At 44.0% G+C, this 23,417-nt stretch overlaps 1 protein-coding gene across 12 annotated transcripts in view; it reads right to left on the bottom strand.

Moving 5' to 3' along the window:
- PRRC2C (proline rich coiled-coil 2C) overlaps positions 1-23,215 on the bottom strand; it is a 70,218-nt gene extending 47,003 nt beyond the window's left edge. For 11 of the 12 annotated variants that reach the window (XM_071565423.1, XM_071565435.1, XM_071565427.1 and 8 more), the window contains exons 1-4: positions 23,092-23,215; positions 6,848-7,015; positions 5,645-5,822; positions 2,928-3,034 (exon numbers count right to left, since the gene is read on the bottom strand). In XM_071565423.1, coding sequence (XP_071421524.1) covers positions 2,928-3,034; positions 5,645-5,822; positions 6,848-6,962 — 400 coding nt within the window. In that variant the 5' untranslated portion in view covers positions 6,963-7,015; positions 23,092-23,215. Of the gene's footprint in view, positions 1-2,927; positions 3,035-5,644; positions 5,823-6,847; positions 7,016-19,665; positions 19,709-23,091 lie in introns of those variants that run through there. The other variant, XM_071565424.1, reaches the window with a different exon arrangement.
- Positions 23,216-23,417: the final 202 nt, after the last annotated feature.

Here is a 23,417-nt window from a genome sequence, read left to right as displayed (position 1 = left end):
ATCAAAGTTGTTACATTTACCAGACCAACTATCACAGCTGCTGGGGCTCAGAAAAATCCAGAAGCACCAGAGAGACAACGGAACAAGACTTAACACAGGAAGTACCTGAAGTTTCTCAGCTCTGTAAACACTTTTCCCCACTCCTTCCAGACAAAGATTTTCTCCTTTTTATTCTACAACTATAGTGCACCCATGAATGGACAACTATGTTACTGCAATGCCTTTATGATTAATTACTGTTCTAATAATAAATCTTCAGGACTTTAAAAGTCCTAGGATTTTACATTAGGAGAAAAGTACCAGAACTGCAGCATTCCTGATTTCAAAACTCCTTGATATTGTAACTCCAGATTGGAATTTAAGACTTCAGTATGGAAGTTCAAATATATACATTGTCTTTCTCTTCAGAAGATTTTGTTGGCACCTACTTTGCATCAATTTCTTCCACTCCCCATGTCCATAATGGAGTGACCTATCAGATCAACAGCATTACAGTGCTCCATCACTGAGTATTTAATGAGGGGAGACTTCTATTCCAACAGCCTGAGCAACACCCTGTTCCTACACCTGTCTTTAGTACTGGAAGTTCCAGCCAGGTGGGGTTGGTCTCTTCTCCCAGGCACTCAGCAATAGGACAAGGGGCCATGGGCTCAAGCTCTGTCAGGGGAAATTGAAGTAGGAGATCAAAAAAAATTCTTTCCAGAGAGAGTAATCAGGTAGTGGAATGGGCTACCCAGAGAGGGGGTGGATTCCCCACCCCTGGAGGTTTTTAAACTGAGATTGGCCGTGGCACTGAGTGCCATGATCTGGTAAAGGGACTGGAGTTGGAGCAAGGGTTGGACTTGATGATCTCGGAGGTCTTTTCCAACCCAATCAATTCTATGATTCTGTGAATCATTCATAACACTAAAATGCAGGGATCCCAACAGAATTTTAATTGGTTGGGGTTTTTCTCAAGATTAGGAGTCAAGCACAGGATAAATCCCTTACTCTACAAGGCCTGACAGTAAATACCACTATTTGTTCTGATGCCTACGATTGCCTTGAAATCTTTCTATTTTCATTGACTTCACATACTACAGATCACATGAACTCGCTCTTTGTCAATGGACAAGGGTCTGTTGATGTTCCCACCCCAGCTATATCTAATGGCTTGCTCAGCACGACTGAAAGCCACTCACACTAACCAGAAGCCCCTTCCCAGATCCTGGGACATGCAACATCCAAATCTTGAAAAACCTTTTCTGCTCAAGTCTACACAGTGAACAGCAACAAAGTTTTAAAGGCAAAGTAACAGCATCAGTGATCTGCTTAAACTCTTAATCTGGAACAGCCAGACTGTCAGCCACAAGTTCAGAGAGAACTTAAAGAATTCTATGATATTTTGGTAGCATTTAACCCCAATTTTTAGCCTGTGCATGAGCTGAAAAATTCACACTGCTCTCACATTTCAGAAGTCTTTGCTTTCTATGTGACCACGGACAGGATCAGAGAAGGGTTTAGTGTTGCCTGGCTCACGTTTTACAAGAGCCTGAGGCAGCAGAGCAGTGACTGTGAACTCTCACAAGGCATCTGGAAAAGCTACAAGTTCTAACAGCGAAGTGCAGACCAGGAAAGCACGAGCACAACCAGGTGTACCCTGGGTTTCAAACTGAGGAGAACAGCAAGCAGCTGGTGCCAATTCTCATCCAGTATTTCTTCCTGAAACAGCAAACCCGCTCCTGCATTAATCGAATGAAATGAGGGTGCCATCTGGGCTTGGCACACGAGCTGCCATGGTAACTATGAAATAATTAGCCAAATGCACTTTGAAGCCACTGAGCCGAATCACTATTTCCTGTGTCATGGAGATGATCTTACCAGCTTATGCAGAAAGGCTGGTATGCAGATCACTTTGCATCAGTACAGTTCCTGGGTTTTTATTCTACAGAAATCTCAAAAAAGCTTAAAGGAGAAAAGTTCCTGTATCTCTCAACGGAAGTAACAATGAACATTAGAGAGGAGAGCAAGAAATGCAGAATGTACAATTGTCACATCTAATACTTAGTGTAAGAAACCCCCAAATCACCAGATATGTGATGTTAAACTCCATATGTCTAAGAAGTGACCTCCATGCCATTTGGGTTTTACTATTTTAAGATCTCTATTCAGAATAGAACTCTCTTCAACTTCAAAGCCTAAACTCCATTTTATAGCCATAGAAAGCTTGCAAGACTCAAATCGAAGGAATAAAACACTCTGGGTTCTTTTTCACAATGGAGACACAGGAATTTTCAGTAACCTCTCACTGTACAAACATTTTTAAAAATCTGCTGAAGATTTAGTTCTGGTCTTACATCTGTAACTAAAACACTCAAGCCAAGATCCACACTGATGGAAACAGTTCCCCATCCTTTCCTACAATTATGTTAAACAAATCCCAAAACACTCCTTTAATGTTTTCCCCAGAAAAAATCCTACTTGAACACTATCACTTTGATACTAAAATAATTAAGGACACTATAAAATAAAGGCAAAAGTATTGTTGTAGCACTACACACACTTTGCACAAAATGATCCAAAGCTGTGAACAGAATGCCCACCAGGTGTTTATGGCTCTCCTTCCCATGACAAAACTGTATGTATTGTAGGCACTGCTTGCGATTTTCCCTCCTCACCACAGCCCTGGTAAAGGTTTTTCACACTTCCACCACCATTTCCTGTCAATTCAGAAGAGGTGACCAGACCAGCCCTTTAAAAAGGGTGGGACTTGCTGATAAATGTGGCAGGAGCTGGAGTGACTGGGGACAGGCTCCCCTTCCAGCCTGGAAAGGCCCTTCCTCAGCTGCCCCAGTCACAGCTGGCCAGGTCAGGCCTCAAGGCACTGCTGGGAGTGCAGGTCTCTCCCCGCAGCATTCCCAAGAACCCCCACCCTGAGCAGCACTTACCGTCCTGCCCACCTGGCTTGGTGTTGGCCCAGGATTTGGCAACAGGAGCTGCTTCTGGAGGAGCAGGAACGGCAGGTTTTGGCTGTGTCTGCGGCACGTCTGGCTGTCTGGAACCAAGAGGAAAAGCACTTGTGGATACAAGAGGGTGAGCAGAGAATAAGATCATCAGGATGGCTGCTGCAAACAAGGGAATGAAACAAGGGAGCTGTGCAGCTGAGGAACCAATAACTACTTTTCTGCAGAAAAAGCATTTTCTTACATAAAAGAAGTTGTTATAGTAACAGTAAAAAAAAAAAGAATGAACTAGCCAATTCTTTCAAGAGTCCACTTCCCAAAGCAGAGAGGAATGAATGAAAATGGCTGGGCAGAAAATGCAGTCAGGCATGAACTGAACTGTAACTTTTTAAGTGGTGTATTGGACAATCAAAAAACCCATCAATTTACAACTATCCAAGTAAATCATTTGGAATAATGTTCTCTTGCCTCAGGAGTTACTGGAGGAAAGCACTTCCAGACCATCATGAACTAAGAGAAAGAAGGCAAATACATGGCAGAAACCACAACGTAGAAGGAACAGATAAGGAAAGTTAAAGATATAAAGACAAACTGTATGGGGGTACCATGAACTGGAGACCAGAATGTTGAGTTTCAAGAAATGGCCTCAGCCTCACCATCTAACAAAAAAGAAGCATAAGCAGCACTCTTTTGTCCAAGCTAAAAAAAAATAAAGACCTTTCTAGTCTGCAGATTCCATGATGCTCTTTAACTTCTTTCAATAAAAGCTATTTCTGAAATCTGCATATTCAGATAACTTAAGACTCACAGCATTGGTGTCTACAAGTCTAGCTCATTAGTAATAACTTTTGAAAAAACAGGAACTGGGGGGCATATCCTGTAGCCTAAAACCACTTTATTATACTAGTAAAGAGGTAACTAGTGCAGTGTCATGTCAGGTAACTTACAGGAAACAATTGTGCTTTAAATAGATCCTAAAGTAATCCTAAATTTCTGAGGACTACCACTGAGAAGTCAGTTCTGTTTGGGCTCTGCAGGGATCCACCCCAAGCACCACACAGTAGTCTGAGAACTGACAAATAAGTAAGTATTTTAGAAAATCACTACTGGGGAGAAAGACACAGGTTTCTCACAAGGATAACTGAATGCAGTTTTCATTTGTTTCCAGCAGTTATTATGATTTAAAAACAAAAACCTCATTTATTTTCTGTTTCCACACAGTTGCACTGTCTTACAGCTGCACATTTTCTAAGCAGATTTTGGGGAAGTTGTGACTTACACAGCTGTACTTTGTCACACACAAATGAAACAAGGAACAGGACTTAAAGAAAATATTCCTAGCACTCCTGTTCCAAAGCCAAGACATTCAGAACTTTTGTTTTCCAAGCACTGTCCTACAGGTGTGGGGACACTTCTAACACATGCAGGAGGCCACGGAAAAGCAGAGATGCAGAAAAAATGTGTTGTAGTCAAACAGCTACTGGCTCAGCACAGATTTAACAGGACAAACTGTGAGTGACCTTGAAGTGCTGGAAGATGTTGATAAAGCACCAAACAAAACACAAAGCAGAAAACTGTAAATTTGTGGTTTCATAAGCTTAAAACAAAAGGCTAAACACAACACTGTATTCCGGAATTCCAACAGCTTTTCAGAGTGATGTCAGAAATCGACATTTAGATGTAGGTAAGTATACAAAGAGCAACAAAGGGACAGCAAATGGGGAAGCAAACCTTCAAACCTCATCTTTTGCTTTCATAAGTACCAGAAACAAAGTCAGTGCCTCTGTATTCAATTGGTTTTCAGAACAATTTGTAGGATAAAGAATTAACACTTAAACCTTGCTTCTACTTATGTAGTGAGAACCAGACTCTATTTTAAGCTTACATGGCAAAATATTTGCTCTGTAATACTTGCCAACTAAGAAACTGAGAAGTTTTAGTTTCTATTTTCTTCAGCTGTACAGATGTAAAACAAATTTAGCAGACAAAAGTGCACTGGGAAATTTATATTACACACAATACACAGCAGTGCATCAGCACTGGCACCACTTCTGTTTGGTTTGTATCACACACTGGAGGAGTGTGAAACATTAGATAGTTTAAGACACAAAATTTTTTACGTCTGTAGAATTTATGGCATTCCAGCAAAAAAAAGATTAAAGTGCAATATTAAGAACCATTAGGGAAACAGAGATTCACAAACAAATTTATACAAACCAAGAATTTCTGAGTTTTCTCTGCCATAGCACAATCACCATTAAACATATTTTTGCACTCTTTCATAAATTTGCAAGTTACTATTTAACTTACCTGCTACCTCAGGGTCCCTCCTAGAGTAAAGAAAATTTTATTTAAGGTGATGACACTGATGTTACAAACATGTACTGTATTTCCTTTAGGCAGACATCAAAACCTACACGCAGGCAGCCACACCACGTGGCTAAAGGAAACACTCCTTCCCTCAAACGGAATTTGTAAGCAAACCACTTCCAGTTTAAGTGTGAGGAGGTTTACTTGTGCATGTACATTTTTTTCTCAACTATCCCCTTAATAGCAAGATTCTTCCTCACAACAATTAGCAGTGGTGCTGTTTCCTCTCTGGCAGCTGCCCTGAGGTCAGCCAAGTCTGGCCAAATCCCTCCCAGGCCTTGGGAAAACGCGAGAGAAATGGCCCAGCAAACCAAAGCTCACTGGTCACTTACTTTTCTTCCTCGTGTTGTTCCTGTTTGGAAGCCCATCCCGTGCCATCTTTAGGCACAATGTTCACATTGGGGTCATTGCCTTTGTTCTCTGCCTTGAGGCTGGGCAGGTTGGCTGGGGGAGGCATCCTCCTGGAAATAGCAACTTTCCCAAGGCTCTGCAATCCATGGCGTGCGGCAACTGCGGCCCAGAACACACAGAGCAAGGTTAGCTGGGCTGTTTGGCAGACAGGGTTTATGCAAAGCTACACAAGAATGTTCTGCAAGAAGGCAAAACTTGAGAGTTTAAGAAACAGAGATTCTAAATGTTTTATAATTTAATTTTTACAAAAGAGTATTGGAAATACTTGGTTTGAGAGAAGCTGAGTAGTTTTTGAACAGCGAGTCATTATGGTGAGCCTGTGTCAGGGATTTTATTGCCCCCTCCTTTATACACAGCACTCAGTGACAGAGAGAACCTATTTAAAATATGATGCCCATGTCTTAATATCCTTCAGTATTTTGTCAATGTGGTATTTTGGGCTTTAAGCCTCAGTTGGGCCTAAATTTAGCAGGCCCAAAGGATGTTACATAGATCAGAGGGACAAACATCACCTGACTTGAGCAACCAAAGAGGTATTTCATATCATCTGACATCATCAAGAAGTGTCAAGAAGTATAAAGAAAAAGAGAGGAGGAACTTCTGTCTCTTTTAGGTTCTGCCTCAGACTGGTGAGGACACACTGCCCTGCCCTGCTGAGATCAGGCCTTGTCGCCATCCCCACTCTGTTGTCCAGGGAGGTGAGCACATCCTTGTTAATTTTCTCCTCTCTTTCTGGGAGGTTTCTCTGGAAGAGTTTTTGGGAGGTTTTGTGGGGTTTGGGTAGTTAGAATCTGCATTGTTTGGTTGGGTGACTCGGTAGTTGGTGTTGGTGGTAGTTCTTTTTCTCATATTTGTGTATGTATGTATTATATCATATTCTGTCTCTCTGAACTGATACTCCTTGTTTACAGCTAATCAGAAACTGTAACAAATGCAGCTTTCCACAATCCTCTAACCAGAAACTGTAACAAACGCTGCTTTCCACAATCCTCCCACTTCACCGTTGTCCAAGCAGTTAAGAGAAAACCTCGCTGTGGTTAAGTGCTCATATGCTTTGCACTCTTAATTAGCACTCCAGTGATGATGAAACTGAAAGAATGCAACAACACACACAGCTCACCCACCTGTGGTTTTCTGAGTTTCCAGTGACTTTCCCTTGTAGGTATTAAACAGACTGAGTGTTGCATACTTCGTTTTTCCATCCTTTGCTTTTGTACTCTGGCCTGACTTTTCCGACATTTCGCTGGAAACTCATCGAGTCTGTTGCCTCCTGTTCACTCCTCAAAATTTGCCTGTAAAGGAAAACAACAGAAAAGCAAAGCAATTTGAACATAAGCCAGCACTCAAGTCAGAGTTCCCAGGGCAGAAGTGGACAGCACATTAACACCATTAATGCTGTTTCATTCAAGCACACTGGAGATGCCAAGGAATGCATTAACTCCAGAAACCACTGTCCTTATAACACAAAGAACTGTGAAGTATTTCCATCTTTACAATTTGAACGTCCCAAAATCAGGTGGGTTAGCATTTAATTAATAAACACTGTACAAGCTGTAAATACTGTTCACGATTTCACTACAAAACAACTAATTGAAAACCAATCCCAAGCCCCACAAACACGCAAAGTTTCCATCAGCAGCTGCTTCTCCACTGGGGAAGCTCCATGACTTCACCCGCTCCCGAAGCCAAGTGCTGAGATAACATTAACTGCAGTACAGTATTTCTGGAATTTGCCTTATTTTCCAATTAAAATAATCACAAAGCAGCCAGAGAAACTGAATACACAGAGTAAGAAGTTTTTGTTTATCAAAAGTAGGAACACAGTATGAACAGAAAGGGAGGGTGAGAATTCCTTAAACAGTGTTACACTGTCCTTCCTGCAGCAGTAAATTAGGGGGGCTGTTAGGGCAGGTCAGCTCTTTCCTCCTTCCTTCCCCTGGAATAGCAGGACCTGAGAAAAACCCAGTAATTAACACTGGTACTTCACTACAAGTTCTCAGAAGGAACTTGCCAGAGCTGCTGTTCATCACCAGGCAGGAACACAAGTGAACATTCACTTAGCCTGAATGTTACTATACAGTAACACAAAAAATCCTGCTACCCTCTTTACCCCAGCAAATTTTTATGTATTTCCATCTGAATTGCAGAATACCCTTGTGTTTCATTCTGAAAGCAGGCAGCAAGAAGCAACACATCCTGCTCAAACCCTCTGGTGATCAGCAAGCTCCAGTGTCAAACTCAGAGCTGCAGAGAATCCTCAAAAGGAGCGTGATTCACATTCAAGGTGCTCGTGGATCAAGAAGAGTCTGCAAGGACAAGCAGTCTGAAGAACAAAGCACTTAGTCATGACAGACATTAAGAAATGTCAAAAGACCAGGGAATTTTTTTTATATTAGAATGATAACATTCCTATCCTCCTCTGCCTTCTACCTCAATTTAACAGCCATGATTGAAAAGAAATTGAGATGACAAATAACCTTGGGATTGTTCAGCCTCAGCACACCTTGGGCCAGAAGCTTTTCTGTGACAATCCACGCACCCTGTCACAAAGGGGACCGTCTGCAGCTTCATATGGGGCCACACACATGGCTAAGAAACAGACTCTCCCCTCACAAAAAACAGCAACTCCCAGAATTTGTTTTTCCAGATTAGCCAGCATTTGGCTATTTCAACAGCAAGTGTTACCCCAACAGCCATCCTTCATGTCACCCAAAACCATGAAATAGAGGATGGAAGCAGGTGAACCCAGCTCCTCACCAAGCAGATCCCAGACCTCGGTTTGGCTGTTAGGCCTTCCCTCAGCTATCCAAACACACTCCACTCTGAGAGTGCAAGGTTTGACTGGAAGCCACAGCTCACTACTCAAACATCATTGTAGGCACAGGGAAGAAAAAAACTCACCCAGCCTGATACATGAATTTAGACAAGCTTATCTTTGGAGTTACCAGTCCAGCAGATTTCAAGCAACCATTCACTCTGCAGGCTGCCTCAGTACTTATTTGCAATTCAACAACATGCCAAGCTTTGCCCACTGGGATTATTCGTGGCCACACAACTGCTTTCAGCTAGTCTGGAGACTTCAATCCAGGCAGACTAGTTTATCAGGCTGGAGTCCAGATCAAACATCAGGCCCTGCATTCTCTTCCTCTTCTGTGAGGAAACTCAAGTTTACCACAAGGTCTTCAGTGAAATGTCTGTGAATGAACTTGGCAGTCTCTTTCCCTGCAATTCTCCTGTTACTCTTTGCTCCCAGGCTTGTATTTATGATAAAAAGCCCAAACAACCATCCTGAAGCATCTGTGCAGGCACTGGGCAGGTAATCAGCAGGAATACCGGGTGGCAAAGAGGCTTTCAGGTGAGCATTAAGTACCGAGTCCTACACTGTAATCAGGGTGCTCACACGTTCTTACAAGTGCAAACAACTCATACACAGTTCTCATTTTCAGCACAAGACTCACCTCAGCCAAGGATTTTGTAAACATGAACTCGATTCACAGCAGTGAATAATCTAGAAGCTGGTAAACAAAACCAATCAACCAAAAAAAAAGAAGAAAAAAGACAACTTGGATCATTTCTATCCCCAAAATTCACAGCAGCAGCAAAGCCCTAACAGAGGCAGACAGAGCAGAAAGCAGTTTGAGAATGGTTTAAGACAATGTTTACTCATATTTTCCAAAGCCTGCCCCTCTGGTAGAGATGAAACATGGAAAATCTTAATTATAACTGTCTTCTTTACAGAGCAAGACAGACTTCATATTTGGGCAGACCTGAACTGTAACAATTGCTCTTCCTACAACATTCCCGAGCTTAAAGTATAGGAGACAGTAACCACGTTCCCCAATGATGTCTTTTTATGTTAAATTTACAAAAATTAGCCAGCTCATCACAGCTGAGCTCTGTGCTTCTGGTAATGCTGAAACTCATACTGTTTGACAAGTTTTTCCAAAATTATACTACAAAGAAAACCAAACTGAATAGTTCATGATGATTAAACCTGCACATTCCTCAGTAAACTGACTTGCAGAAATAAATCAAGCACCACAAACAGGGCTCTGCTCAATTAGGCAGGTCAATATATTCATATTTAACTAGATTTAGACCCAACAGTGGTTGCCAAATAAGATGTTCTTGCAAAATTAGACTTTAGACCAGGTACTCAAGCCAGGAATGACCAATCCTCCCTCTGAAGAGCCCATGTATCCCTCTACAAACATTCCTGCCAAGTCATACATTAAACAAGCACCCAGTGCTTGAACTTCCCTTCAGGTTTTAACACAGGACACATCTGATTTGAGCACAAGCCCTGTGGGGAGAGGCTGAGGGACCTGGGGGTGTTTAGCCTGGAGAAGAGGAGGCTCAGAGGAGACCTTGTCACTCTCTACAACTTCCTGAAAGGATGTTGTAGCCGGGTGGGGCTTGGTCTCTTCTCTCAGGCAACCAACAGTAGGACAAGAGGGCACGGGCTTAAGCTCTGCCAGGGGAGGTTTAGGTTGGATATCAGGAAGAAGTTCTTTCCAGAGAGAGTAATCAGACATTGGAATGGGCTGCCCAGAGAGGGGGTGGATTCCCCATCCCTGGAGGTTTTTCAACTGAGATTGGTCATGGCACTGAGTGCCATGATCTGGTAAAGGGACTGGAGTTGGACCAAGGGCTGGACTTGATGATCTCGGAGGGCTTTTCCAACCCAATCCATTTTGTGATTCAAAAGGCTGTCACTTCAGAAAAGAATTCTTATGTGATTAAGTAAGGAAAGAAGTATTACACATTTTGAGGTCACTGGAGTGATTTCTGGATGGGACAGATCAACTCTTTCTACTGCTGTGGGAAATAACTATATTCTCTTTAATGCAGACTTCCAATTTCTGCATGTCTGAGACAGAGCACCCACCTTTCCTCCTCACCTTTGGGAGAAAGACTGCTACGCTCTGTATCTTCCCAACATCCCATCCTGGTGGAAGCACAGACAACCAGATGACAAACTCTCAATCCATACTAAACCCCTAGACAAAAGAAGTCTTTCTTTTCTGCACAAGTGTAACCTGTGAAGAGCCTTGCTCAGCAGAATCACAACTGGCTTTGATGCAACCCCATCACCTCAACACCCCCACCCACCCTACGCTGACTCACCCAAGGACACAACCAGCCAGGACAGGCAACCTGGGCAGGAGCTGCTCACAATTTTAAGTCTGGAAAACATCAAGCAAATACTGGAATAATTCCCACAATCCCCATTCAACACATGGAGGATACCTCGTCCCTGTCACCTCCACTTCAAGGGCTGTATTTTGGTGAAATTTGGAGAAGGATGGAGAACAATGACAAGCCAAAGAACACCATTCACGACTGAAACCTGCTGAAGATTTCCCAGAACCTCCAACTCTCAGTGCCTCAAATGCCCATCTGTGAAGTGGGAAACATCATAAAAAATGCTACATGGAAGTTTACTTGTAACTGGGACACATCAGCACCTCTCTCAAAACAGAAAACAAGAACCAAATCCAGACAGACTTTATTTTAAGCACAGTAAAAGTGGCTGAGGGGCAAAAACCCCATATACAAATCCGTTATTTGTATCCAGCCATAACTTCAACTTTTCTAAGAATAGCTTTGTTTCTGGGACACTGAAGAACTGGAACTAAATACAACACGGAAAGAAAAGAAGAAAGTTTTTCACCACATATTCAATTGGTGTTAAGAGGCAGATGCTCCCAAATCAGGGTTAGTAATATAAAAAAAACACTTCATTGCACACAAAAATGTGGCATTAAAATTTCAGTTAGAAAGGAAAGATTTCATTTCAACTCCAAGTCTGGCATATTTAGATTCCAGAACTGAAGGAGCTGCCTCCTAACTGCAAACCCCAAGCATAATCTGCAGCTAGATACTCAATTTTGAAAAGCAGCTGTGGGATCTTCAGAAAAGAGACTGATTTAAATCAATCACAGAAATATAATGCCGAGTTAAAACACAAACACAGAATACTGGATTGAACATACTTGGAACCCAAGAAAACCTTCATGCTTTTTGCAACCCATTATGAAGGAATCCTATTATTTTAAATGAATACTCAACACTGCAATTATTGAATATATTTTTAACATGGCTTTGAACAGAGAAGGTTCCACACATTTAACAAATGGAACTACAATTAAACACACTGACCTCACTTTTCTGATGTGGATGTTTATAAACAATACAAACCAGCAAACTCTTATTGATGAGTTTAAACTTACAACTTTCTAGTGCCCAAAGTATCACTTTGGGACCAAGATTTTTCAGGTTACTTTTTTATTTAGAAATGTAAACCCAAAACAAATAAAAACTTTCGCCATTCATCGCATTATTAGGAATTCTTAAGAACTTCAGCACTGCTCAGCTTAACACACCATAAACACAAGCCTGGATAACCTGCAGTTACACTCCAGTAGCAAAAGTCACTGTCACAAAGTATCCAACAAAGCCTCCCAGGTCAGGATTTCGCTCCCACTCAAGAGCAATTGGCACCAAGGGTCACTGACAAGTAGATTTGCTGCTAAGCAGGCTGAAAATTGCAGGAAAACTTTGAGGACTTTAGAGCTTTTATTTCATGTACCTCAGACACGGTTCTGTGACCTACAAAACCAGAAACTCCCCAGATCTGGGCAGATCTCGCTACAACCCATTCTTGTAAACACTAAGTTTTTTCATTTCCTTAGAAAGCCTTACTAATACACTTTTCCATCTCTAGATTTGGGGCTGACTGGTTTTCAGCAGAGCTCGAAAGAGGGTACACAATGCACAGACTGCATTGATTCCATGTAATCTGTGGAGAGACGAGACCGAGTAGGAAAACTCTTAATTGCTGCCTGTTCTGCACCCACCACCTCAGTGGGTAAACTCCAGCACACGGTGATCCCTGAGGCACCTGACAATCCATAGAGGAATACTGTTAATGGCCACCAAATGGAAACTCAAAATTAGCTTTGCTCCTTAGAACCAAGGCACTCCATCAGGAGACAAAGCTTAAAGCAAGCAATAAATAACACGGAGGGAAAAGGACACCATGCACAGACCAAGGTGGTCAAGAATGCCATTTGTTACACACTGCACATGGTTTATACAGGGCTAAGGCTACATTCAATTGGCTAAATTGAATCTCACACCATCCAACTGCAGATTCTAACTGGTTATAACCCATATCTCAAGTCCAGTGTTCTGGTGAACTCATCCTGACTGTTTTTAGGAACATCTCTGGTTGTGGTGTGGGAAACCTGAGGAGTTCTCATGAGAAGCTTCTGGGGAGCTGCTAAGAACTCCTATGGAGTGATTTCTCTACCAGTCTGCAGCAGCTGTGACTTTCTTTATTCTCAGCAGCTTTCAGTCTCACAGGGTCTGCATAGATCTGAATTGCTCACCTTTGGTTTTTCTGTACCAACAAAAGGTGTAGCAAAGCAGGCTGTGCTACTTCAATCACTCTTCAAACTACTGCCCTGTAAAGCCCAAGGAAGCCTTCCCACACACCACCAAAACTAAGTATGTCAGGTGGAAACCAGATCGTGGCACAAGAGAGCCATTTTAGAGAATTATCCCATGGAAGCATCTTATAAAAATGGAGTTTCTGTATGCCAGAGACGAGCATCCCCAAACACATCTGTGTCAATTCCAACAGAAATCCAACAACAGCCTGGACAGAACTGCTGAGCCAGGCAATGAAAACAAACCCAATTAGTCACCCACAAAGAGTCTACTCAGAAACGAACTCCACCACCTACATACGTTAGTCTGAACCAGCCATTCATGGAGCAAGGAAACCTCCTGCTGCCTCAGACTGGAAGGCAGCTTGCTGAATTTTTGGGAGAAACATCAGTGACCCAAAATCTCACCTATCAACATGACAACCAGCAACAAACTGGAACAGCCCAGGGCATTTTTGATACGAGTGTTTTAACCCTAACATGGCACTAAGAGCAGTGACACCTTTAAAATAAACTTTTAGGACACGTATTGCAGGAAAAAAAAAATCTGTCAGTGCTATTATTTTTTTGGACTGTGTTCTTGAGAAAAAAAGAAAAAATGGTAAAAACCCCAAAGACTCCAGGACAGCAAAACTCCCATTTGTCTGTATCCAGATTTTAGTATCTATTTAACTGTCTGTGCATGAATATTTCACTAACATGCACAGAAATCCTATTCCTGTGGAAAAGCCCTGCCAAAAGCAGCTCCATCTGCAGCATCACTCATGATGAGCGTGACTTTTTAGATGTGCCCACAGAGCAAGGGATTAAAAAGCCACAGAGAGGATAAACTCACACTGGAATAAAACTGTCAAAACTGGACTGAACATTTCCATGTGTCACACACACAGCTGCTTCCTGTCAGCTACAGTAATTTCTGATACCTGGGCTGTTTATGAAATAATCTCCTTCTGAAGTACCCTCAGGTAACTTAGATTATGGTCCCCTCCCCTCTCAGGCAGAAGGATCCCAGTGCAACATTCCAAGAACTCGGGATGGGGGAAAAATGACAACTTTAATTTCATTTAGTTTGAGTATAATTCTTTTGCATTTTTATATTCAGAGTATCAGACAACACTGTTCAGTATTTTGACAAATGCTACCTAAATATTACTTATAGCAATTGCCAAGAGATTCAATGCTTTCAATGTTATATATGTAATTTTCTTCCATGTTTTACACCAGTGGCCCAGTTTTGGTCTCCAGCTTTCGACTGGATGAAGGAAGCTGTTCATCAACACAGCTCTCAGATTAACTTGTCTTTTACAAGAAAAGGAGACAATGCAGAGAGGAACTGAAGCACAAACACAGCCATTTTTATGAAGCAAATGCTGAAATTAGTAAATACCTCCCTAAAAATTGTATTCACTTCTCAACTACTGCACATGAAGATTCAATACCTCTGTCTGCCTTAGCTTTATAATTACACTTTCAGTATTCCTCTTTGTATTTTAATGATGACTTTACCATTAAAATACATTTTTAAAAGTATCAATTATCAAAGTCAAGGATCAAACAAGACAAATTAAGAAACTCCCTTCCACGTATTTTGTGCCTGGTAATCCTTTGGATTTTCAGAGGTAAGATAATGAAAAATAGTACAAGTATCACCAGACAGTTTCAACAAAATCTCCTCTACTGTTGCCTACAAGTTCCCAGTCTGGAATATCACCTCCCTGTCCCACCACATCTGCAAAACCACGGACAGTCTCCCTCTCCCTCTCCCCCTGAATATCTAGAGTACAATTCAGTAAAATGAAGAAGAACTATACAGCTTGTAACTGAAATAAATACACCAGCTCCCTGAAAACCATCCTGCTGCTTGGAATATTGACATCACAATTCTTTACTTAAAATCCAACACTTGCCATCTCCAGCAGCAGGACCATTAATTAAGCACATGAAACTTGTACAGAAATCCCCTCCCATACTTTGGTAGTCAAGTACCTTGAGGAAGTGAAATGCAGAATGTCCAGACTCAGCCTTAAGGCTTTAATCCTTTGTACAACAAAAAAACCCACAAAAAACAAACAAAACAAAAAAACCCCAAAACAATAAAATCAAACTGATGACTGGCTTAAAAGATTTAGATAGAAGTAATTTTGAATTGGCTCCTGAGTTTAGACAATTGGTCATAATTTCAAACTTCTTTGCAACGTGAGGGACAGGTCTTTAGGCCAACATGTTGGATTTGCATACAATCAAATACTAAAGAGAATGGACTCAAAGGCTGAAGCTGCACCCCAGTGTTGCATTACCACAGGCATCATAAAGTTGTAAGAATCAGAACCCCATTATGTGCCACTGGACCAAATGCACGCTGGGTTGGTCTCTTCTCCCAGGCACTCAGCAATAGGACAAGGGGGCACGATGGGCTCAAGCTCTGCCAGGGGAAATTGAAGCTGGAGAGCAGAAAAAATTCTTTCCAGAGAGAGTAATGAGGCATTGGAATGGGCTGCCCAGAGAGGGGATGGATTCCCCATCCCTGGAGGTTTTTCAACTGAGATTGGCCGTGGCACTGAGTGCCATGATCTGGTAAAGGGACTGGAGTTGGACCAAGGGTTGGACTTGATGATCTCGGAGGTCTTTTCCAACCCAATCCATTCTATGATTTGCCTCTCAGAATGGTTCAGAATGATCTTGGTACACACCCCCCACCCTCAACACTCTCCAGCATGTCCTGTGCTGTCTCTGCAGCCATAGCTTTGGAAGGCTGTTTGTCCCAGACAGCTCCCCACTCCTGAGGGAGGCACACACGGAGTCACACTTGAAGGAACACCTCTCCATGTGTCTGCTGCAAACTCACAGAGAGCGACTGACGGGCTGGGGGAAGGAGCTCACAGCGCTTTTCTGAGCAATTCCCAGGTCGGGCTGAGGTATAGCAAGGCAGCAATGCAGAACAGACCTTATTTCTCACTGATACACGAATAAAATGTTTCTGGAGGCTGAACAGACAAGAGAACACCAGAGGTACTACACTGAAATTTCACCAGTGGGGCAGAGGGACCAGGCAAATACACCACAGCCTCCACTGGCACTGCAGGTGTCCAGTTCACTTACTCATCTGTTCTACATGACCCAGACTAGTGGGAAGAAACTTCATACCACAACCACAGCACAAGTGAAAGCAAGAAATATGAATAACCACCCCGAACAGTACCAGCCCATTTTACAGTTATCAAAGTACAGTTTCCTTGCCAGAAAGGATTTTTCACAATATTCCATCAGACTGGCAGAGTGTGTCACACCTAAATCAGAACTAGCACACCAGGAAGCTCATGCACTAACCCATCACAGCTACTCTGGCCACGTGCTGATAATCCTCATCAATCACACTGCAGATGTTCTGCGAGATCACTGAACATGCTTCAACTAAAAATGTATCCTTTTCTGCAAATGTTAAGGTCTAAAACTTCTTTGCAGGTGACTTTTAAGGCAGGTTACTTTATTCCTTCTTAGCCTGACAATGTCTTTGTGAGTCTCTTTTGACTTCTTTGCCATAGAGCATTTGGCAAATTTTTTGCAAGACAGATTTTTTTATTTTCTGGTTTTATGCAGTTGATTAAATTTTTTTTAAATTGTAAATTTTTAATTGAGGCAGGAGTTTTGAAGTTCTGGAAGGAAGCCAGGACCAGAAAAAAACCCCAGTTTCTATAGCATTAAAGAGAGCATCATAATGATGTGCATTCTCATTACTTCTGGGAACAGAACAATGTAAGTGCCTTCACCCAATTAGCTTTTCAACTTGCAGATGCCAAATGAGACATATTTTCAAGATTTGAAAAACCATTTATTAAAGAAATTTCCATTATTTGGAAGAATCAGAAAACTTCAAAGCCCATGAAACTGCATTGCTGTCTATCTGAGCAAAAGATAAGCAAATAAATTAAGGTAAATTCTTGCAGAAACAAACCTGCTATCAAAATACAGCATTCAAATAATAAGCTGGTAGGGAGCAGTTTTTTCTGAACACAGAAGACTAAAGTGACCTGCCTTACCTATCAGAAGTCTTTTTTTAACTGAAAAAAATTACAACTATCCACCAGGCTTCCTAATAACTAATTGAGGTCAGTTTATCCAGACCACAGCAGCTCTGTGGAGGCATCTCTTAATGGTTAAGATCACAAACAGTCCCTTAAAAAACTACAAACACACCTGGCGTGCTGTCACAAGAACCACCGTGTGTCTTTCTCCACTGCACCCCCCCACTCAGCAGAAGCCTGGAAAGGGAAAAATCATGGAATCATGGAATTGACTGGGTTGGAAAAGACCTCCGAGATCATCAAGTCCAACCCTTGGTCCAACTCCAGTCCCTTTACCAGATCATGGCACTCAGGGCCACGGCCAAGCTCAGTTGAAAAACCTCCAGGGATGGGGAATCCACCCCCTCTCTGGGCAGCCCATTCCAATGCCTGAGCACTCTCTCTGCAAAGAATTTCTTTCTGATCTCCAATTTGCCCTGGCAGAGCTTGAGCCCATCGTGCCCCCTTGTCCTATTGCTGAGTGCCTGGGAGAAGAGACCAACCCCCACCTGGCCAGAACTTCCCTTCAGGCAGTTCCAGACAGTGCTGAGGTCACCTCTGAGCCTCCTCTTCTCCAGGCTAAACACCCCCAGCTCCCTCAGCCTCTCCCCACAGCACTTGTGCTCCAGTCCCTTCTCCAGCCTCGTTGCTCTTCTCTGGCCCCGCTCCAGCCCCTCAATATCTTTCCTGAACTGAGGGGCCCAGAACTAACATTTCTTGACAGAAGTGACACTCTTTTCAGCATTCTTCCCAAGGAACCACAACTTTGAGCGTTGGATTTCTCTCCACATCATACCTTTCTGAACCTTTAAACTATCCTTGCCCTCAGCTGCAAGTAAGTAAATTTTTTATACAGAACTTGTTTTACAAAGCCCCTATTCACAGATTACTCCTTAAACAATATAAATAATTACATATAAGGTTTTTTACTTCAGAAATTTGCTAGAAGTTGCTTTGAAATGATGTTCAGGCAAGCTCTTCTCTTCATGAACTCTTTCAGAATATTATAGAAGAACACAAGAACCACTCCAGGGCTACATCCTTAAGAATTTTCATTCCTCTTTAGAACAGATGTGCCAAAATTAATTGCCTCTTCTCTAGCTTTTTTGTGATTTTTTTTTCTGTTCATCTTCTCAAGATATTTTTGCTGTTGAAGGGTCCAAATTGAAGATGGAAATATCCATCACCAGTAGAAATCTACAGAGTAAACACTTTTATACAAAGTCCTGTACAGCCTTAACATGATAAAAATATGGTCGTAACAGTCACTCTAATAAGTTGTGTAATAACTTGGGATATTTGTCACCACTCTGTCCAACCTCTGTGCTGCCTGTAACTCCTACCATATTCCTGACTGGACTCCTGTACATGAGAAATAAACATAATTTCTCCTCTGTATTTCTCTGTTGTCACATTTTTAAGCCTTTGAAGGTACTGCCACTGGGACACTCAGATCCACGGCTGACAACCTGTAACACAGCACTGACAGCAGCCACTGAGAAATGTCACTCTGAGGTTCACACAGAACTTGCTCCTTGCTCTGGTCCAGCCTGGAGAGCTCCAAACTGCTCAGCCTCCTTTACCTGACCCGTTACCCTCTGGAACTTCCCTGTACTCACCAGTTTCTTGGAGCAGAGACATCTCCTTGTTCAGTGAGGAATGCTCAGCATGGAAAAGATGCAGCTGCCAACACCACACTGACAATTATACTGAGGGTCAACCTCAGCCCTGCCTGAGACTGGATTCAACCATGACTTGTCAGAAAAAAAGATGAGGAGCTGAATTAGAAAAGCCTCATCAGCACACCCAGCTTTCTGTGCCTGCCCTTCAGCATTACAGAAGCCACTCTCCCTGGAAGTTAAACTTGCACCTGCCAAATGGCTGTGGATGAATTAACATCTTCACTTGCTCTTGGTTCTCTGTTTATTCTGCTTAGGGAAAAAAAATCCCCTGTGTCCCTTGATACTTTGCTTTCAAGATGCAGTAAATAATTCAGGATCAACACCATCAAAATACTTACCAAAAACCTCTCCTTACCCAAAGCTACGTGTGCACTGTCCATGTTGAGAGCTCCATCTGTGGCAGGAAGAACATCTCCCAGTCAAGGTGACTCCAGCAAATTAACCATGTGGATATGACACAAGCCAAAGGCCAAGTTTTCTTACCAAAATACACCTTTCCTACAGACTTACTCACTGTTCCCCACCATCAGAGGCATCTGCTGTGCACCCACACCTGGTATCTTGCACAGGAAGCACAGGCTGCCCTCAACACTACCATATAACAAGCCCTGCAAATAGAACAATATTTTTTCTTGCAAAATGAAAGCACCAATGCATTGGTATTAAGCCAGTGAGGTCCTCCAATGGGTAACTGGTTACTTTGAAACAGAGAAATAGTAAGTCCTAAAGCCTACCAAGTCTTTACCTGGGAGATAATCGTTGGCTTCTCAAACAAAATGAAGATGTTCCTGCACTTCCACCTTAAAAGAAGATTCAAATCAGTTTAAGCATAACTTATACCTTTACTCTTGCAAACATTCTTTTAAAATTATGACTGTAAGACCTAAATTGTAAGTTAAAATTCACAAACAACAAACCCAAGGAACAGCTGTATGTGCTTACAAAGAACTGATTTTAACCAAGGTGTAGTGGTTTACAGGGTTTCAGGAGGACAGAGTGAAAAGGGCTGCTCTTCTAAGTTTGATTTGCCAGATTAATCAAGCAGTGCAGCAAAAAAGCAAAGCAGCCCAGTCACTGCTGGCATACAAGTTACAGCCCAACTAACCAAACCAAGTCAGGCTGCCATTTCACTTAGGGGTCACCTGTACATTGATTTAAGTAGGTATTTAATGACCCCTCTTCCCTCAGTGACCCAGCCCTGGGTGATGTCACAGTTCCTCAGCAGGACTTGTGCATTTGCTGCACCTGAATATAAAGTGCAGTAATTCCTGTCTCTGATGCTCCAAGCCCCTGAAAACATAACCCACATTATTGTCAAATACATTTCAGTTAAAATTATCACCATCATATCTCAGACCCAAGACGTGCAATGTTGATCCTGCACTGTAATTTTACTTTTAATCAAGACAGTGTCAGATAATTTAAAACATGAACAATGTGAATGTTAAACAGCTTCTCCCTCCAGATTGTGTTTGCAATCTGTAACAGAGCAGCTCGTTAGCATTTACTTAGAATGTTATGTAATGGCTGAGGTATTTGTAATAAAAACAGTCTATTTCTGTCAGCCTGTTCTTCATAGACATAAAAGCTGTTCTTCATCTGATTTTTATTAGGACTTCATCTTCCTCTGCTCTTTATGCATTTTTAAAGACTCCTGTACACTCCATTTCCATTTCACCAAACTCACACTGTGTTATCTTCTCCCACCTCCCCACCCAAACTTCAGCCTTTATTTAACACCTGCTGTCCCCCACAAGCTTTCACCGGGTTTGTGAAATCCAGACCCAAAAACACAATGAGGGTGAGCAAGGAAAAAATTTCCTACAGATGCTGAACTGGTTCTACCAGTAAAACACCACTGGCAGTCCAGTCATTACAAGCCCCACATCCATCCTCGACTAGTGGAAAGGTGGTGCATTTTCAGGGCAGAGTTTTTTCCCCCTCAAACCCTCAACTACTCTGAGTGTCTGTGAAAATGCCCAATTTGTGAGTGGTTTTACCCTCACTCCCATCTCCAGCCCACCACACAAGGGTTTATTCCTCTGCAAGAGCACACTGTGCAAGGGTTTAATTCTTCTGCAAGATTTTTATCTCCACCTCTTATCCACACCACCCTTATATGGTATTCAGTCTCCACTTTCCACCCCCTCTGCCCTTTCCCATCACTCCCGTTACTGAGCCTGGAAAACAGGCTGGATCAAAGGCTTGCACTCCCACAAGGTGGGACACCTGGATGAAGTGAACCGAGCCAACAGAGTCGCTGCTTTGACTCACATTCCTTCCCTTAACTGACACACAACACTCATTCAGACAGACCAAAGGGAAGCTCCCTTTGGATTGCATCATCTTCTCCTTGCTCACTGTGGCCTGTTTCACTTTCCCTGGTGGACTCCAGGATGGGAAGACGAGTCCTATAAATCTGCACCACTCACCAAGGAGCCCAAGGTAAAACTGAGCACTGATGTAACTATTCTGCTCTGCAAAAACATGGTTCCTGTTAGGGAAGGTCTAAATGAGGATAAAGAAATTATAAATTGCTACCAAATGGCCAAGACACAGAGTATTTATATTAGCAAGGCTCACAGAAGCAACTGTATGTTGATTTATACGTATTTCATAAGGTATTATCTACAAAAGCAAAGAACTTAATGCAAGAAACATCCACAGATACGAAGGCAGAGTTTTGGGTGACAGACACAGAGGCCACAATTGTGGTCTCTACACACAGGGACTGATCTGTGAGAGAACCAAACTCTCCCTTCAGTCCAAACAGACACCCCTCAGGCACAGACCTCCACCAAACTGCCTTTCCACTGAACACTCACCACGTTCAAACAACTCCCAAAACTTTGAGAGTCTTTAGACCCAAGGAAACTGTTGCAGAGTTGCATTGAAACACCACAAAATTAACTGTAAGAGAAAAATTCTCCAGAATACACAATCCAGAGCAAACCGACAGGCACACTCAGCTCCTGGCAGTCGGTGTTTAAGGGTGATCCTTTTGTTTCTCACCCATGGACAAATGAGATCATGTCCTGTTTCCTCCCCCTCCAAAAGCAGTTTCTTGTCTGAGCAGAGCTCTTTAAGACCAGACAAGGGGTAGGTCTGATGCCTCCCTGCAGAAAAAACAAAGCTATTAAAAATCAGAGCCCTGTTCCTTCTTTGGAAATAATGCCAATTTCCACCAACGTGCCCGTCTGACCCCAGTAATGAGCAGCGAGGAAAAATGGTCCTTCCCCGATGACACCAAGTTCAACATCTCGCACAGAAGAGCAAATTTACAAAACGCACATGTGAGACACAAAAAGGACAGAAAACCCACAGTGTTCCATTCAATGCCCTTCCCCATAAAGGGGGTCTGAACTGGAAACTATCCGGGGCATTTTTAGCCGGAGAGTGTTCAATCCCTGCATCCCTCGGTGATGGCTCCCACCGCCCCCTGCATTATGGCCACTGCAGCCCCGCTGCCGGAATTTCAGCCGTGTCATCTCCCCATCCTTTCACTGCTACCAGTGAGAACACCCCTGACTGAGCACCCACCCCTCACAATCCGGTCCCTGCAGCACAAACAGCCCCCGAGCGCCGCTCCGCTCAGCCCTTCATCAAACACCCCCGGACCCGCCTTTACTGTGGGCGAGCAGCGAGAGCACCGTGAACGCGGATTTCCGAGCTGGAAACCCACGGCGGCGCGCCGAGCATGTGCCTGCAGGCCCCGCGAGAAACGCCTGCGGGTCTGGGGGAGGAACCACGGCCCAAAGGAGCGCGAACGCACGGAGGGGCTGGACCCTTCCTCGAGGAATCGCCGGAGGGGCAGAGAGAAAGAGAGAGCCCTGCAGCCGCTGGAAGCAGGGGGCGCAGGGGCAGAAAGGCGGGCGGGGGAAGGCGCAGCAGCGGCCCCACCAAAGCGGCCCCTCCGGGGCGCGGCCCGGGCTGTGCCCGGCGGGGCGCGGCCGTCCCGGGTGCCGATGCGGGCCTGCCCAGGGGCCCAGCGCCGCCCGCCCGCCTGCGGAGCGGGCCGGGGGCGCCCCTCACCCGCGGGCCCGCCCGGGCGGAAGCCGCCCCCGCCCGGGGCCATGCGGTGCAGGCCGCCCGCCCGCTCCTGCCGGCGCCGTGCCGCGCCGAGGACCCGCGGCCCCCGCAGCGTGGGGCGTGGAGGGGCATGGGCGCTTACCGGGCGCGCAGCGCGGCGCTCGGAGCCCGCGGGTGCCGGTGCCGGTGTCGGCGGGGCCGCTGCCGCTCCCGGCGCCGCCGCCTCGGCCGTTCCACACAGGGGCCAAGATGGCGGGCGGCCAAGCCGGGCGCCAACGACGTCTGACGTCAGCGCGCCGCCGGCCCCGCCCCCGACGCGCCGGTCACGTGGGCGCGCCGTGCCGCAGTCGGGCGGGCGCGCGGGCACAGGGGCGCCCCCTGGCGGAGCGGGGCCGGCACTGCCGGGAGGGACCATCCCTGGTGGGAACATCCCTGGTGGAACCATCCCTGTGCCCTGCTGGAACCATC

This window comes from Pithys albifrons, chromosome 10 (assembly GCF_047495875.1).
Source record: "Pithys albifrons albifrons isolate INPA30051 chromosome 10, PitAlb_v1, whole genome shotgun sequence".
NCBI lineage: Eukaryota > Metazoa > Chordata > Aves > Passeriformes > Thamnophilidae > Pithys > Pithys albifrons.
The sequence above is the reverse complement of the archived record's forward strand: the minus strand, read 5'-3'. Positions and strand labels throughout refer to the sequence as shown.